General features: G+C 46.7%; 1 protein-coding gene across 1 annotated transcript; it reads left to right on the forward strand.

Annotated features, from left to right (window-relative positions):
• The first annotated feature begins 18 nt into the window (after nt 1-18).
• Nucleotides 19-8,462, forward strand: si:dkey-229b18.3. The gene is made up of 7 exons (XM_035174523.2): nt 19-1,360; nt 1,925-1,998; nt 2,195-2,423; nt 3,266-5,271; nt 5,508-5,726; nt 6,546-6,687; nt 7,478-8,462. The coding sequence occupies exons 1-6, from the start codon at nt 1,021-1,023 to the stop codon at nt 6,648-6,650; spliced, it is 2,973 nt and encodes a 990-aa protein (XP_035030414.1). The 5' UTR covers nt 19-1,020; the 3' UTR covers nt 6,651-6,687; nt 7,478-8,462.
• The last annotated feature ends 9,924 nt before the right edge of the window (nt 8,463-18,386 follow it).

The following is an 18,386-nucleotide window of genomic DNA, read 5'->3' on the forward strand; positions in this document are numbered from 1 at the left end:
TTTTAAGGCTTCGACCAATGGCTTCAGTGTGGAGGCGGGGAGGAGCTGGCTCGGTTAGGCTGCGGATCAGCAACAAACAGAAGGTTACGAGTTTGAAAAATCCGACTGTTCGATTCCCGGAGGAGCTTTGCGGTGGCGGGGAGGCTGCGAACTATGTTGGGCCTGTAACCGCAGCTCGTTGGGCCGCTTCTGAAAGCGCTCCGCCGGCGATTGGCAACATTTTTCGCGGAGGGGCTGCGCCGCGGGGACAAGCTCGCGTTTAGCTCGTTCGGAGCGGCGATGCTGAGCCGATAGCTGCGTCATCATGTTGCTTCCGACTCGAGTTGGCGAGAAGAGATCTCAAGTTAACGCCGGAGGTGAGGCTGCCCGCCGACACCCAGCACCGGAGGCCACCCCCGGCCCCTGAAGCGGACGGGAGGCGGGCTGCGGGCGCGGGGTCGGCGGCGAAAGCCCCGTGAGAGTGCGCGGTGAAACCGGTGACTTTACATCACTTGGCGCGTTGCTCCGCTGCCTGAATTTCTCATCCACACTCGGATGGACGGGTTTAAAATGTCTGTTGACGGTGAGGAAACATTTGAATTAGCAAATATTTGACCGGATTGAGACCAAACAGAAAGTTGTTGTAAATGTTTGCATGGTGAGAAGTGATGATTGACAGCAGGACCCTCCAGTGAAATGCTGCTGACCCCCCATCTGATGGGGATTTTCACCTGAAAGGAAATCCACTCTGTTTAGTTGTTAATGAGACACGTTTGAATTAAGCTAGCCGCCGGAGTCCGACTGCTAGCCGGGTGTAGAGGAGGGTGTGCTGGGGCTCATTGTTCGGGCCGGGGTCTGTTGTCTGCTGTCACCGCATCCACGTGGACTTTGTCCGGGCACGGTGGGTAAAGTTTGGCACCGGCGTGACGCGCACCAGGGGGCGACCCGGGCCGAGCCAAAGGAGGAAGCTTGTTTTTACAGAAGAACAAGAGGGAGTGAGGGTTTCCTCACAGCGTTTGATTTGTAGCAATATTTGTAAAAATGGCCGGCGATTGCACCAACACCCAGTACGCGAACTCTGGGGCGTTCGACCCGTCCAAACCGTGGGCGGATGGGGACTCGGTGCGCACCGGGGACGTGGAGGCAGCCGGGGTCTCTCCAGGGCGCGGGCCCCGCGCACGCCGGTCGCCCAACTTCGAGCTGATCGACGGGCTGTTGTACCGCAAGAAGCTGGAGAAGGGCTTCATCAACTACCGGGAGGTTCTGGATGAGGACCGGAGACACGAGGCCGTCTCCACCTTTCACCGGCGGCGGCCTGGTCAGCGCCACTTCTCCCAGGAGGAGACCTACAAATGTGTGGCTGAGAACTACTGGTGGGAAGGTATGAACATCTGACTTCTATTGACTGTGTGTGGGTCTCTACTCTGTAACACACCTGCAGATTTCTCGCTGGCAGAGGTGGATCCAGGGCTTTTTCTACACCAGGGGCCACAGTTTACACTTGAGGTTCCCATTTAAGTCATGTGATTGTTTACTCTATAGCTTTGAGCAAAGCCACACATCATTGGATATATTTATTGTGAGTAATTTGTTTGAAAAACTACTAAGGACAGTAGTAGATTTCAGCTGTGGCTAGTGCCCCCTGAATCTGCCCCTGCTTACTGGTTATCTTCTATCTAAAGTTTATTCATTTCTGTTTGTTAGGAAGCAGTGGCACATTAGAAACCGCTACACACCACTGATTGAATCAATCAGATATCAAGTAACGTACTCAGACAAAGCCCCCACTTTTGTTATTTGTGAGACATTAAATTTCTGTGTCTTTCATCAAGATCTAAAGCCAATTCTACAACTGCACGCGTCTTTTGAAATCCCTACTACCTCCTGTCTTTCTTTCTTTTTTTTGCTTTATGTCTCATCTTCAAATAACTGTTTTCCTTCACAGGGATGTACTTCCAGATCAGGGACTTTGTCCTAGGCTGTCCAGAGTGTCAGAGTCACCACACAAAGAAAACAGAGGTAATCAGGGCATGTCGGAGGAACAAAGGCTGTTCTGACAAGTTGAAGTACAAGTTTGAAGTCAGAGCCTAACGTTTCTGCATTTCACACATTTTAGATTCCCACTTTCTCACCTTCGTTCTCACTTAATCTCGCTGTGCTTTGTCCCTTATTATATTCCTATAATGATGGAACTGTTTCTTTGTGCTCCTGTCAGGGGCCAGGTGGCAGAGGATGTGTCACAAAGACGATGGAGTCCCACAGCGACGACATGCTAAGCAAGTTGAGGAGTCAGCGGGAGGCGGGGCTGTTCTGTGACATCACCCTGCGGACCAACGGCCGATCCTACTCGGCCCACAGAGCCGTTCTGGCGGCGGTCAGCGATCACTTCCAGGAAATCTTCACAGAGATGGACTCGAGCATCAAAGCAGACATAGATCTCACTGGTAAGAGCAGATACCTGCAGGCTAACACTGAGCTGTGTTCAGTTTGGGGGGGCTTGACCTCGATATTATGGTCAGACTGAACCTGCACCTTGTCTAAGAGGAGTCAACTAACTTCTAATTAGATATTTCCAACCCAAAAACCCCAAACTGATCCTCTAACTACCACCAACGACTAAACCTGGAGAAGGTAAATGGTGCTAGTGTTGAAGTTGTGATATTTTACCACATATATTCATCAACCCCTCCCTCCTACACATCGGTCCCATAGCTGTTTTCAGACATGAACTCTGCACAATGTGTGGACAATGGGGTCCAGATTATGTCCAAAGTTTACCTTTAACGTATGGGTAATGCAGCAAGAGATTCTCACAACAGAAAAATCTTTGGAGTGTTCAGATGAGGGGTGACGTAGGAGGCACGACATAGAATATGAGTCCAGCACATGGGCCTTTGTAACCAAAAGCTCATGGGTTTCATTCCAGTTTTCTCGTTCCAGTATTCCACTCTCTCCAAATTGAGATATTTGTATTCTTTAAAATGTTTTCAGTTTCATGTCAGACACGTCACATGTTAGAAACGTCACCGCGCCCACTCGCTCGCAATTTCAGGAGCTTATTACGAGTTCAGTGCATGTATTGCTGTGTCTTAAGTCAGAAGCAGAAGTGTCCCTGATTAAAGCCATAGTCATATTGTATCAGTCTCCACCGTCATGTTTACGCTTTGCTATCACTTCTCCTGCTATCTTTCGGATCCTCCGTACATGGAGCATTGTTTTTTTTCTCCCTCAATGATTACTCATGGTTCAGTATATCTTAATAAAGGCTCCTTCCCCCCCCCCCCAGGTTTCAGTGAGGACAGCCTTCTATCGCTGCTGGATTTCTCCTACTCCTCCACCCTTTGTGTTCGCCAGGAGGACCTGCCTGAAGTCATCGCCATGGCTCGCCATCTGGGCATGTGGCTTGCAGTGGAAGCCTGTTCTGCCCTCATGAAGGAGCAGGAACAGCAGCTCCGTCCTGGCAAAGGCCTAAACTCGGCCTATGCTGGTGCTTGCCATGAGCGCCATCACCAGCAGAGGGAAGGAAAGAGGAGAAAAGTTTTGGGACTAGAGGACAACATTAACAATGGTTTCAGTCTGATTTTGGATGTTTCAGATGAGTCTTTAGAAGAGAGTCCCAGGCGCAATTTGCGCAGAATGGCAAGACCCCAAGGTCTTAACGGCCTCCCTCTGAGTCCCTCGCACAGGATGAAGCTCTTGGACTTTAAATCTCCCTCGTTAAAGAAAGCTACTATACCTCGACACGCCATCACCAACCATCAGTCACAGAACTACTCACCAACACCAAATACCCGTCTTCTCCGCTCCTCTCCAGGGGCTGCCAAGGAGGTCCGGAGGCTGCTGCCCATGCCAGAGAGCCCGCGACGTAACCGAAAATCTCACTCCATCACTCGGCTCTCGTGCACATCCAGATCAAGGCCCAGCGTACGATGCAGCCCTGTGAGAGTGAAGCAGGAAGTAGAGGAGGTGGGGGAGGATGAGATGGATTATGCAAGAGCACAAGAGAAGTACAAGTTGATGAATGTTTTGGGGCTACAGAGGACCGCACTCCTTCCCAGACCAGAGGATCTCATTGGCTGGAGACAAAAGAAACGACTGAGGAAACTGAAGGCCAACAACTATTCCCTGACTAAGCGGAGGAAACCCCGCTCTGTCTCCCCAGTGTTAACGTATGGGAACGTGACGCTGTCACTTCCCCTCTGTAACCCTGTTAACACTCGTGTCCTCAGCAAATCAGCGAAGGCAAAGCCTGTGGGTCCAGTCAGAGTGGAGCAGCTTACAGCAAGGAGGCCAAAGACCGTCCTGCAGCACGTCCCTCCAAGCGACAGGAGCACAAGAAGTAAAGGTGTGTTACCAGACATGTTCCAGCCAGCATCCAGGCCTTCCTTCGGGGGAAGAGAACTCAGACGGTCAGTGAGGGAGGGCAATGGTGTCCACTTTTCTGCCCAGCAGCCTGTGCGACGTAACACCAACAAATCTTTCTTTAAAAATGCAGTCAGGATCAAATCAGAACCGGCTGAATATTCTATCTCAGGTTTCTCTCTCCCATCAAACAGTCATTGCGGCCTCACAACTCACACACCCCCGTCTTCACAGAGGCCGCAGGCCAGAAATAAGATCACTGTAGAGGCGGTCAGATCCCTGCGTTATAACAGAAGCCGACCAGCAACAAAGCCCAAGCTCAAGCAGGGCTCCACTAAAGAGGTCGAGAAAACCAAGTGTAAGCCCAGGGAGGAGGGGAGGAAAGCGGGGAGCCAGGGGCTGAGGGGGGTCATGGACACGAGACCGAGAGGGAAGAATGATGAACCTGTTGGGCTCCAGTTATCAGAGAATGGACCTCCACCGTCCATTTACAGCCACCCTCTGTACAAAGTCATTAAAGAGGAGCCAGCAGACCCAGTGCCAATTGTTGGACCTTTCCCCGACCCTCCCTCACCAGACCTGGGCAAACGCCAGAGCAAGCCCCCCATCAAATTACTGGACTCAGGCTTTCTGTTCAGCTTCTGTCGGTCAACAGGGGGCCCTATTGCAGGACTGAAGAAAGAGGAGGAGAGTGTGGATATCTGCTTAACGCGCTCCGTGTCACAAGTTGGGGATACATTTGGAGCAGAAGAGCCCCCCCATAGGACGCTGAGGGCCAGAGGGCCACCCAGCCTGCCTGTGGTGAAGAGGGAGAGGGAGGAGAGGAGAGTAAGCCAAAGCAGGGTTCAGAGACCCAGGAGAAACTCCCGGAGCAACCCTCTTCCTCTGGCCAAACCTGCCGGGTCCAAGGTGACGCGGGCCATGTCAAAGGTAGATGCATGTGGATGACTGTGATTTATTTTTTCTTGACATTAAGCCATCAAGGGATAAGCAATAGAAAAACAACACTATAGAAAATTACAAAATCTGCACAGGTATCACCCCTGTTGTTTGGTGTAAGCGATTTGCGCGCACAGAATCTATAAATTCAGTTCATTATTTGTATTTAGAAGAATTGCATCAACTCATCCTTTTATCTTCTTTTCCTTCCTTTGTCTTCTCTCCAGCAACAAGGTAAACAACTTGCTGTGAGCAGCAAAAACTGTGTTTTGCTGGATGCTGTACGACGGGCACGGCTAAAACAGCTGCGAGGGCCTCGAAGTCAAGCCCCTAAAGTCCCAAAGGCGGCCCACACCTGTCCGCAGTGCCCGGCCTCCTACAAGGACTGCGATGCCCTGATTATGCATCGCCTCAGGCACATCGAGGGCAAGCACTGGCCCTGTCCGGTAAGCACTGGCTCTCCTGAACAACTGAGAAACACACAACCTCAGAGTTGAGACTATGGAGAGAAAACGTAGAAGGCATGGAACTTGTAATTCTCGTTTAACAATTTTTTTTATTCTCTGTAAAAACAAAAGCTAAAAGACAAAGACGGTTGCGTATGCTGCTTCATTAGTGCAACATGAAGCCATGTGGGGAAATCAAATTCCTGTGGCTGATGATGGGTCTTGCTGCCAAATACTTATTTTCTCTCGTGGTCACAAAGAGCTCATGAAGAATTAACTGAATACGAACACTTTTAGTCAAAACTAACTAGACCCTGAGTATCAGACTAACATTGCACACAAAAATAAACATTATTATATAGAGGGAGGGAAGTTACTGTGTGGTCGATAAGTTTTTAATTTTAGTCACTTTTTATCTCAAAACTGCAGAAATCCACATATGCCTACAAACATGCATATATTAGAAGACATTTGAAATTATTCTTAAGATGTAGTTCATAAGCACTTATGATAAATGTTTTTGACACTTGACTTTTTACTGTGAAACCTTTTGGCGCAAAATGTAAAAAATAAAGATTCATCTTTTATTCATTTTTTATTCTGTAAAATGTTATAATTAGCCAACCGATAAATCAAATCAAGCTCTTGGAGTCATTCGTGGGTCAATCGGTGCTGACTCAGCACAGGTCAAATCTTCTGCTCTCGACCCCGGCATCACAATTGTATCATCAATGTCGATTAAAGTTTCTATCTTGTCGCTCTCTGGTCATTTCCATGATGCTAACTCTGTTTCTTTTTAACCCACTCTCTGCTCTGTAGCTCTGCAGTAAGACGTTCTTTCGACTAAGGAATGTACGGAACCACATACGCACCCATGACCCCAAGTTGTACAAATGCAGGAGCTGCATCATCGCTGGTTCCTGAGGCAGTTGGAGGGTCCGCTCAGGCAGCGAAATCTGAGGTACGTGAAAGTCTGACGCCTGAGCAACACCTAACTGAAGAGCGAATCTGCTTAATGCTTAGGCTGCTTTCAGACATGCACCGAAGTCGGAACGTTTTCCTGAAATGTTCTGGAGGGGCTGTATGTGAGAACGCAAATGTCCAAGTCAGTTGCTCTGGACATGTTCCAGAACTTTTCCAGCCAGACCCCAAGTAAAATATCCAGAAAATGGCAGAGTGAGCCCGTGTGAGAAGACAGCAGGAAAGTGTCATGCGAGCAAGTGGACATGCTGTTTCTAACAAGTGATTGACGCAAAAAATATCAACAACAAAAAAAGAGGAGCCACAAACGGAATACACAGACAAGGTGTCATTTTAGAAAGATGTCGAGATTCAAGAGCTTTTGGCGATAAGGTCTGACTCAGCTGTCAATGTGCTGTAAATACCAATCTGTGCTTTCTGCAGCAGAACATGTACGTCTTGTCCTGCCTCCCTCATGCTCCACCCAGTCACCACCTCTCTTGTGAATGTTCCAGACATTTTCCTGTTGTTGTGAACACGTCTGACAATCTCCTGCTGCGTTCTTCACATGTGAAAGGCAAAGGCGTCCGTGTCTGAAAACGGCTTTAGTTTGCCGTTATCTCGAAGGTCTGAAACGAGGAGATGAGTAGGTATTTGACTTTCCCTCTAAACGTCCTGCAGGAGGAGCTGTCGATACTCGACGGTCCAATGTGATCACGTGCGCTCAATATCTGCATTGATTTCCTTTATTTCGCCCGGTCTGCTTCTTAACGCTAATGTTTATTTTGCAGGATGAAGGCCGTCAGCGTCTGACACCAGAGAACCCGAGTGAAACCAGAGGCACATGATCGATCAGCGGCTTGTACATACTGCATCCGTCACACACACGAGCACAACTCCTCTGTGCGAAGGCGTGGTCACTCTGATTCTAATCATCGCCGTTGTCACCGATTGCTAATATTATTTAAATAACCAAACCAAGGTTGCCGTTCCTGTTTTGCATTTCCATACAAGAGGTTAAACTTGAACATTACACTCAGGGGGGGGGCGGGGGGAATGCGATGCCACGGTATAAAGTAATTATAACATCACGGTTGTGTATAAAATGAAATGTAAAGTGATTGTTATAACTATTACTGCTACTCATTGTTATTATTTTTCTATGTATAGATGAATTTTGAGTGCACTTATAAGATAGCTTATGTTGTAAACCTAAGAAGTGGTGATGAAACTGAAGGTTTGGCAGGAATACTTGAAGTGTGGCAAACCGTTGGAGTACTTGAAGTCGGAGGGGATCATGGGAGTGAGACGGTCCTGTGGGGGGTTTTCGGTGGGTCTCTGTCCGTGCGCTAACTTTGAAACGATACCACTTGTCTCTCCCTCCTTTTGTATCTGCTGGTCTCACACAAGTCCACGAGTCGCGGGATGTGACCCGGGGGCCGGCGTGCTGACATCATTGCATGTGCATTTTTGGGTGGTTCCTCGTCCACTGTCTTTTTCTAAGGCTGCCAATTTTCAAAAGGGAAAAACGCGTCTTGTTTGTAATGTGAATTTTTGAATCGTAATCAACACAAACGGTGTCATTACTGGTTTTATTGATCTTTTCTGCCACTTCGATCCAAGACACCCTTGTTCTACTTCAAACCTCCACCTCCCCTTCTACTGAGTAAATGCAATGTGTGCACATAAAGAGATGTTTCTTCAAAAATTGATTTTAGAAATAAATGAGCTGTCTCTTGCTATCTGCTAAAAGATTGAATAAATTTTTGCCTTTTATATCGTGTTATTTGTGATTGAATTACACTTGTTTGACTTGAGCTGGGGAACCGAAAAAAAACAAAGCATTGTGTAGCCTTTATGTGCCTATACTTGTTTTTATGAGGTAAACTACAGTGTATATACAATTTATTAAGTTGGGTAAAAAAAGATGTGGCAAAATCAGAGGAAGACTCATCCTAAAGTTAAGCATGGTTAAAATTGTTTTTCACCATTAACATCTTATAGGTCAAATAAAGAAAATATGTAAATGCCGCCCACACAGGACATATTTATCTGGAGTAGAGCTGCAACAGTTATTTACATTACTGATTAATCTGCTGATTCTTGTCTAAGTTAATCAATTTGTTTGTTGTCTATTTCAGTTTTCCAAAACTCAAGGTGACATCCTCAAGTATCTTGTTTTGTTTGATCCACAGCTCAAAACCACAAGATATTCAGTTTAAAAACAAAGGAAAGCAGAAAATTCTCACACGTTCACCTCCTGCATGACAAGTAATGAAATTATTTAATGAAGCTTCTGTTTGAAGCATTCGTTTATCGTCCACCTTTTTCAGCTCTAATGCAGAGAGAAGATTTCCATGCAGAATATTATGTTTCCGTCAGAGAGTATAGCAGGGATGAAGGGTGAGACTGGGCTATATGACGCCTCTGGAGTCGGGGCCGCACTGTGTTTATCCAGGCAGGAGGAAGATGAGGGCTCTGTCTGGAGATGTCGTGACCTGAGAGGAATGAGGAAGAGCTTTGCTCATGAATCACATTTGTGCATCCTTCCTGACTGACTCATCTGCAGCCAAATATGCAGAACGTTGTGTTGTAACATGGTCTGCAGTAAGAAATAATTGACAGTCAGGTTCTGCTGATTTGAGATGAAACCCTTGATGATCTGTTTGTTTTTATTGAATCTATTTAAGTAGGCAGACTCGTTTAGATTTTCAATCTTTTTTCAAGGCAGACCTGAGAACAGGTTTGATTTTATGGGGACTGTTGGGCCATCTTGAAGGTCTGTGTTGTACTGATGGTTGATAAAATAAGAAATAATCCTTTACTGATCTCAATGGAATTCAGATTTTACAGCAGTACAGGAAAAATACAGGAAAAAAATATATAAAATAAAACCAAATCAGAGTAATCTGACACAAAACACAATTACTCAAACATTAAGGCAGTACATATTTTGTACTGAGACCAGCTCAGTACAAAATATGTTTTACTACTAATACTCCTACTTATAATACTAATGATAACAATGTATTAAATGAATATTTTGGATGTCTAAAATATACTTGTCATTGAGTCACATGTGCAGTCGTGCCTCATCACATTATTACAGATGTTAGATACACACCACATGTAAATGACAGCAAGTGACAAGAGGCACATTTGAAATTGGTTTTGTTCTCATTAAAATGAGCATAATAAGAAACAGTGAGGATGGAGGAGGCATGTGCAGACAAACATGTAGATGTGAAACAGATTGGAATAGTGCAAAAATTAGAGATAGCTCAGACAAATCCAAACACGAGCATGGGGAGAGAAATCCAGGATGGATCATAAAGAAGAAGCAGACGCTGACAGAGACTGGATGCTGGGAGATGATTCAATATGCTGTCGGTATAAAAGAGCATTTAAAAACAGGGGTGAAGTGGAGGCTGAAGGTGCTGCATGAGGTAACAGCTCATCACAGAGGATGGGAGGTTGTTGTCTCAGTTGGAGCTCAATCAATATAGGGAACAGCTCGGTGTTCTAACTATTGTGGGAACATTGTGTCTGCTTGGTCCAGCACTTGTTGAAGATGCTTTTGGGATTGATATACAACTATGTGTGTGTGTATTTAAATATATATGTACTCATTTGAAATCCTTAGAGCTTATTAAACATCTATATGCACACAAAACATTTAGCAAGATTTACAATATATAAAGGCAGCATTTCACATTTATTTAAATTGTGTTTCTTTGTTTTTGGTTAGAATAGTGAATTCACAAATTGTCAGACACATGTGAAGTTTCTTTTAGATTGTGCATTTTGAAACAAGCACTTTCTACAAGTGTTGAGACTTATACAGTTAAGTGTCAAACGTTTTGACCTTTTTCTATTTGTGTATTTGTGAACTGGTCTCTGTGGTTGTTTTGTATCAGTCTCACATTGTTTTCTTTTTTTTTAAAATCTTTTGCACCTGACTATAGGCACAACAGATGCAAATTAGCATTCTTGCAAACTCTGGGATATACACATGTGGTATTTCATTCTTATGTTCATATATTACATTTTAAAGTCTGTCTGAGCAAGTTGCAGAAAACCATCAGAGAAATGTAATTGTGATGTTTGTCAGATTTACACTTATCTGACCAGACAAGGGAATGAAGAACAATCAATTTCAAAATCACCATCATTGACTTATTGTTTATTTGATCTCTCTACAACGAAAAAAACATATGATTCCTTCTGTATATTTATATATACAGCAAATGTTTTTCACTTTTATTGTTTGCTTGTGTTTGAGAGAGCAAACAACACTGGAGTTTGTGAACTGGTGCTTATACAATTTCCAACTCATGTGTTGCTTCATTTGAATCAACAGAATGAAAGTCAACACTAGATGGCGGCACACAGCAGTGGGCAACAATGGCTGCTCAGTAACAATAAGACTAAATGCAAAATGGTTCCAGAAAAAAAATCAAACCTCATACCTCTGGAAACCTCAGCACACCCCTGACGTGGAGCGTCTCGGGGAAAAGGCTGTGATTATTGTGGAAACATCTTCATAGAAACACTAATTACCTGAATGCCTCTCCATTGGCAGAAACACATAACATGTATGATTATAAGAACTATGAACTGCTGATTCTGTTTGTGAGTTGTGGCTTTGGATAGACTGGCCTCTACTGCAGGGAAGAAGTGAGTAGTGCACAAGCATATTACATGTAAAACCCTGTTTGTGCATGATGAAGCCTCCCGTTAATAATAATGGTATGTTGGTGCATTAACGAAAACCCACGTTACCCTTGCAATACCATTAGGCCTCAGTATCTGTTGCAGCTTATTATAGCGTCTCTTCACACTGCAGCATTATTCGGGGGCCCCGGTGTACTTTTTCACACTAGCCACCAGCGGGGCCTGACTTGGGTTACCCTTGTCCCAGCAGCAACCACATATGTGGGCTTATGTGAGTTTAGGGAGCCATGGGGAGAGTACGCCCAGGAACAGCTGACAATTTATGCCAGTGGGGCCCCCACATTCTCAGAGAGAGAGAGAGAGAGAGAGAGAGAGGAGGAGGAGGGTGAAGAGGGGAGGGTGTGAGGCGTGAGGAGCAGAGACTGGAGGGGGGAAAGCGAGGGAGAAGAAGAAGAGGGAGAGAAAGAAGGGGGGAGATGGGGAGAGAGGGAATGGGAGGCTGTCTTGTTTGTAGCTTGTCAGCAATTGCTTGAGACAAGCTTCCCCTCCATGTGTGAAAGCTACTTGGCAGGAATGCTTGGGCCGTACCAAGTCTGGCCCGCGGAGAGGGGGGGTTCCACAGGAGAGAAACAGGGTGGCGGGGGTGGCGGGGGTAGTGAGTGTGTGGCTGAAGTAATCCTTCGTCGGTGTCGGCTCCTTTGATGTTGTATCTTTGTGTGCGCGTGTGTGTGTAGAGAGAGAGAGAGAGAGAGAGAGAGAGAGAGACAGAGAGACAGAGAGGAGGAGGGAGGGAGCAGTGTGTGGGTGTGAATGGGGCTGGAGAGAGAGAGAGAGAGAGAGAGCATTCTGTATGGATATGTGTTCTCTCTCTCTCTCCCCAGCAGCAACAAAAGAGAGGGAATGAGACACCCCCTCCCCTCCTCCTCTCCTCCCCCCCCTCCTCCTCCTCTGGCTCTCAAGAGAAAGAAAGCAACAAAAAAAAAGGAAAAGAAGATGATGAAACCTGAAGTGGTCCTGCAGTGTGTGTGTGTGTGTGTGTGTGTGTGTGTGTGTGTGTGTGTGTGTGTGTATAGACACAGATGCTCATGTGCATCTGAATATTTGTCTGGCTGTGTGTGTGTGTGTGTGTGTGTGTGTGTGTGTGTGTGTGTGTCCCTGCATGCATGCCAGTGTGAATAGCTTCTCCAATTTAATCTGTTTACTAACAATGTGTGTGTATCCTGTGTGTGTGTGTGTGTGTGTGTTTTGTGTGTGTTCCGAGCTCCGTCTGTTTGTGGGTTTATGCATGCAAGGGTCGCTTTGTGTGTTTGTGTGGTCATGTTATGTGCTTTCTACCCAGTAGGGGCTGTTATTGTCTTAAGAATGTTAGTGTGTGTGTGTGTGTGTGTGTGTATGTATGTACACTAACCCACAGGAGACTGCTTTTGACAGCTTAGACTTGGTTTTAGGGGGGTAGAATAGGTTTGTGCATGCACATTTGTGTGTGTGTGTGTGTGTGTGTGCATGCATGTGTGTGTACATGCACACAGGGTCAATCTCCAGTAGCCTGTTGCTCTCTGTCTCTGCTCTCAGCTCCACATCAGGAGGAATGCAGACTGAAATGGATTCCTGCAGGATTCCTGCTCTCTGGCTTCATTAGTGCGGCCGCCGCCGAACAAAAACACACATGAACACATACACACACATTTCTCAGTCACAGAAGATCCCTTAACTTAAACATACCCTGATCTCAGAGATGAACACACAATGAGCAGTTTGCTCCCAAAACTTGGAACAACTTTTCTACTGGAAATAACTGAACTACAACTCTCCCCCTTTATCTCCTCCCATTTTCTTCCCTCTCACTCACTCTCTCTCTCTCTCTCTCTCTCTCTCTCTCTCTCTCTCACACTTACACACACACACACACACACACATTGCAGACACAGGGTTTTATTTCCTCCCTCGTCCTTTAAGTGTGTGTGTGTGTGGAGAGGCAGTAAAGTTAGAGAACGTCCAGTCAGCAGCTGCCGTAGAGCAGTAGCTTCTACATTACACAAGGAACCGAAATCTCCTCTCATCCTTTCACCCTCGCTCATCATCTGTTTCCAGTGCTTGTGGTGAAAAAAAGAAAGAGGAAGAAGGCAAGGCCAAGAAATGGGATGCAATTTTAAAATTAATTAGGCCGTGAATAATTTTCAGGATGTCAAAATGTATTGGGGTGAAGGCGTTTATGTAATTGGAGCACTTGGTTCACTGGTATACAGCTGAAGAGAGGAAATTCTTTATTAGGACTGGAATGCATCACACACAAGCAAAGCCACACACACACACACATTTTATTTTGTGCACGTATGTGGTGCATGCGTGCACACCCACGCAAACACCTGAGTGATGTGGTTGATGTACTCGACTGTGCTGACCTCATTTACATGTCCTCCTGAGGAGGTGTACTGTAAAGAAGGGAGGAGAGGGAGGAAAGTAGAGGATAGGAGAGGGGAGGAGAGGAAATGAAAAAAGACAAACTGAAAGGAAAGGAAACAAATGCAATGGGAAGGAAGTAGGGAAAGAGGAAAGAGGAAAGGAAAGAAAACTAAAAGAAAGGAGAGCAGAGCAAAGGAAATAAAATGAAATGGAAAGGAAAGAAGAAAAGAGAAGAGTATATGAGTCGAAGATGAAGAGAATGAAAAAGATATGGGAGGACAAGCAAAGGAAATGAGAGGAAAAAAGCAACGAGAGAGGAAGAAATGATAGAAAATAAGGAGAATAGAAGTAAAGGAGATGAGAAGGTGAATGTTTAACAAATTGGTGATGAAAAGAAAAGGAGCTGAGGAGAGGGGAAATGAAGAGGGAGGAAAGGATGAGAAAATAAGGTAGTAAAAAGGAGAGCAAGAGGTAGTGAGAGGAGACAAGGAGGGATGATGAAAAGGAGAGGACGTAAAAACGAAGGGGAGAAAAAGGTGACAGGAAGAGGGAAGGAGGGATGGATGAGGAAGCGAGGGAGGGCGCGTTTGGGGAGGAGAAAAAGATGGGGTGTAAAAGGGTACATGAAAGAGAGGGAAAGTTGAAAGGTAAACGGGGCGGAGGAACGAGTGGAAACTGTGGCGAGGCGAGGCAGGGATGGAGAGAGGGACGGAGGGAGGCTGACGGAGGAGGGAGGGAGTTGGGGGAGTGAAGGGAGAGGGAGGAGGGTTGATCTCTGGGGTTTGAGGCACATTAGTATTCATGGGGAAGAGGAGGCCACAGACAGCAGGGAAACAGAGGGACCAGACTGAGAGCAGCACACACACGCACACACACACATACATACATAAATACACTGCATATACACACATCTCTCTGTATGATACGTGCCCACACACACACACACACACACACACACACACACATCTCTTGTGTGTGTTCTGTGGATATAGATGCTGCCTCCTGCTGCAGATACACAAACAAAGCAGTGACAATCACACATCCATCTTGACTAATATCTCCAGGTGACACACACTAATGTGCACACAGGCCTCCGAAAATCCTCTCAGGAGACGCTTTAGTGGTTGAGGCCTCCGCAAGCGCATGCACCCCTGCTGGCCTCAAATCAAATCCCGGCCTCAGAAGCGATCTCTCTTGTGTTTTCACCGATTCGCATCCCTCTCCCTCTCCCTCCCACTCTGTCAATAAAAGGAAGAAACATACCGGAGGGCTGAAGATGACGTCTGTCTGCTTGGCTTTGGCTTTTTTATTTATTTATTTTTTCTCTAAGAAGACCTTAACGGCTACTACTGTATGCCTAAACAGACAGTTGGAGGGGAGCGGTGGAGTGCAGGTGACTCATTTCTCTGTGGGAGGAGAGAAGCGGCAACACTCTCCGGGTGTTCTATTCTTAGTCTCCCTCTCTCCTCAGACTTTGGGTGGACATGTGTGTGTGTGTGTGTCTGTGTGTGTGTGTGTGTGTGTGTGTGTGTGTGTGCGAGCATGTGGGCGGGCAGGTGGTGTACAGCTGACAGTTGATTTGCTGTGACACCAGACACACTGGCTGCCATGGACTCCCGTGGCCTAGATATCAGAGTCTCCTGGAAGTCCCTCACACCCTATTTCACACACACGCACACACACACACACACACAGACACACATGAACACACATATGTCCACCCCAAAGTCTGAGGAGAGAGGGGGGACACTTGGTATACATAACACCAACACATAACATCATCAGCCAAGCAGCAGCAGCAGCAGCAGCAGCAGCGAGTGGAGGCAGAGAGAGCACAGGGAGCTGGAGACGGGGAGGCAGGCAAATTGTGACGAGAGAGATAAGTAGAGTGAGAAACAAGGAAAAAGGGAGAGGGGGAAAAAAAAGAAGAGCAGATGAGTGATAGAGAACGGGAAGCTGATGGAGAGATGGGGCGAGAGGAAAGACGAGAGTGAGATCCCATCATGTAAACAGACTGAAGCACTGCACAGAGATGGAGGAGGCTGTTGCCATGGCGGCAGAGGCTGCATCCTTTTGTTAAAGATGTCACTCAGGGGGAATCAGGGCTAATGAGGAAGGACTTTGCGCCTGCGTGTGCGTGTCTGTCTGTGTGTGTGTGTACGAGTGTTTTCTTCAATGTGTTTCTGAGCAACACGCTCTGCCGGTATTCTGGACCATAATGGTTTTCACTTCAGGACATTCAAAAAAAAAGAAGGAAAGGATGATAGTGGAAAATACAGTTGAGAGTGGAAGAATGAACGGGGAATGAAAAAAAGAGGAGAGCTGGAGTCAAGCAGGGGTTACACAGTCCATACAGAGAAATGTCAATGTCACTGGTGAGGCGGTGAACTAGAGATGAATGTGTATGTGTGTGTTTGTGTGTGTGTGTGTGTGTGTGTGTGTGTGTGTGTGTGTGTGTGGACTCCACTGAGACTCAGGCAACTGATGTGCGTGTGTGTGGTTTGGTGTGGCGCTGTGCTGCGTAGGTGGTTTGTTTTCTGTGCTCTTCATCTCGCTGCAAATTAGCGAAGAATCAAAGGTAAACAGGTTTCCATTTAATCCCCTCTCTCTCTCTCTCTCTCTCTTTTTCTCCTCCCTTGTCTCTCTGTCCTCGGCAAACAGCCTTGAGCCTCCCACAGAGTGAATGCAGACATCTGCCTGCACACTCTCTCTCTCTCTCTCTCTCTCTCTCTCTCTCTCCCTGTGTCCGTCTCTTTCCCTCTCTTCTGTCTACGAACATGCACACAAACACACGTAGCATTTGTTTTTCTGTCAGCACCATCATCAAAGGCAGTGAGAGAGGTCTTGGAGCCATTCTTCAATTCTGCTCCCTCTCTCCTCACTCATTTTTTCCCCTTCTGTTCTACTCTACCAACCCCCTCTTTTTATTTTCCCCTGATCTCCCTCTCTTCCCCTCTTTTCCTCTGCCTTTATAGACAGGGATAAATAATTTGATCTGGAGGGTTTTTGAAATTCCACCACTCTGAGAGGCGTGACGTTAATCTTTTATTATCTGCTCTCTCATTCTTCCTCTCCCCCCTTTTCCTCCATTCCTTTTTCTCCTTATCTTCCTAGCAGACCCTCCCTCCCCTTTCTGCTGCCTCTCTCCCCCCCCCCAGCCCGTCCTTGCAGTATTCTAATGATTCATATTTCACATCCAGTGCCTTTTCATTTAGCCTGTCTACACCGCTTCAGGGACAGCTACTCACGATCTTAATTGACTGAGGAGATAGACGGGCTGGATAGGTGGCAGAGGCACCGCCACCATCCAACCCACATCCCCCCAGCGTACACAAACAAATGTGTGATGGTGAGACAGACAGACACACACACACACACACACACACACACACACACACACACACACACACACACACACACACACACAAAACACATCAATGCATGGGCAGGCATGCAGATTTGCACACTGTGGTAATTAAGCTGTCGATTTATCTTAGGGTCAAGGGAGTGACGCAGGAGAGTAGGGAAGAAATGATGATGTGAGGGAAAGGATGCTCAGATGAGGAGAGAAATGAGGGACTTACTCCCTCCCTTTCACCTCTCTCTCTCCATCTCTGCCTCTCTCCTCCTCTCGTCTCTGTTCCCCCCTTCTCCTTCTCTCCATGCATCCTCCCACAACCCATCTCTCTCCCTCTCTCTCTCTCTCTCTCTGTCTGTCTGTGCCTGTCTTTTGATCTCAGCCTCTGTCCCACACTGCATATTAAGATGCCCGGGCCCCTGTTTGGTATTCTGAGGCGGGCACCATGGATGCCAGTCTCCATATCCTCTCCTCGCTTCTCTCTGAAAGAGAGCAAAAACCCCTCTGTCTGTCTCAAGATGCTTATCCCGCTAAATGGGTCTGAAATAGCTGGAGAACAGGGCGGGGGAGCGGCGGTTGGCGGCGGGGTGGAAGAAGAGAAGACGAGAAGAGAGAGAGAGAGAGAGAGAGAGAGAGAGAGAGAGAGAGAGAGAGAGAGAGATGCATGGAGTGGGAGAGGGCGGCAGGGGGAAGTATTAGACACAGACGGTGGTGATGGGAGAGGAGGAGGAGAAGAAGGGGGGAAGGAGTGGGAAGGGATGCTGGGTAAGAGAAGCAGAGTGATGGGGCTGATTTTAGCAGAGAGGATAATTAAACACTATTATCACAATGGGCCAGTAATACAGCCAGCTAGTACATAGAGAAGCCAGCCCTCCCATGTTTGCCTCACTAAAAGGAGGGAGGAAGTAATGAGGGAGGCACAGATTAATAGAGGCGGAGGGAGAGCGAGAGGAACACGGGGAGAGATGGAGGGGGAGAGAGAGACGATAAAATAGGCAAACAGAATTAGAACGGGAGAGTGAGTGGGAGAGTTTGGTGGTGGGGTGATGGCTCAGTGTTTGGGATTAGCATGACTGTCTCTCCCTCTCTCTCTTCTCTCTCTCTCTCTATATATATTGCCCTCTTTCTTTCTCTCTCTCTTCTTCTATAAGCCCTGGGGATGGCACAGCTTTAGTTAAACTGCTCTATTAAACGGCGCCTGCTGAGAAAATCAAATTATAACTTCCTTTAATCAGCGAGTATCAGTGGCCCACACAGGAGCAGCT

Source organism: Hippoglossus stenolepis, chromosome 13 (genome assembly GCF_022539355.2).
Source record: "Hippoglossus stenolepis isolate QCI-W04-F060 chromosome 13, HSTE1.2, whole genome shotgun sequence".
Classification (NCBI taxonomy): Eukaryota; Metazoa; Chordata; class Actinopteri; order Pleuronectiformes; family Pleuronectidae; genus Hippoglossus; species Hippoglossus stenolepis.

Bases quoted from the DNA above. Each gene is read 5' to 3' on its own strand.
- si:dkey-229b18.3 (XM_035174523.2), top strand. From the start codon at position 1,021: ATGGCCGGCGATTGCACCAACACCCAGTACGCGAACTCTGGGGCGTTC. The intron at 1,361-1,924 runs GTATGAACATCT...TTTCCTTCACAG, and splicing joins TGAGAACTACTGGTGGGAAG to GGATGTACTTCCAGATCAGG. The intron at 5,727-6,545 runs GTAAGCACTGGC...TCTGCTCTGTAG, and splicing joins GCAAGCACTGGCCCTGTCCG to CTCTGCAGTAAGACGTTCTT.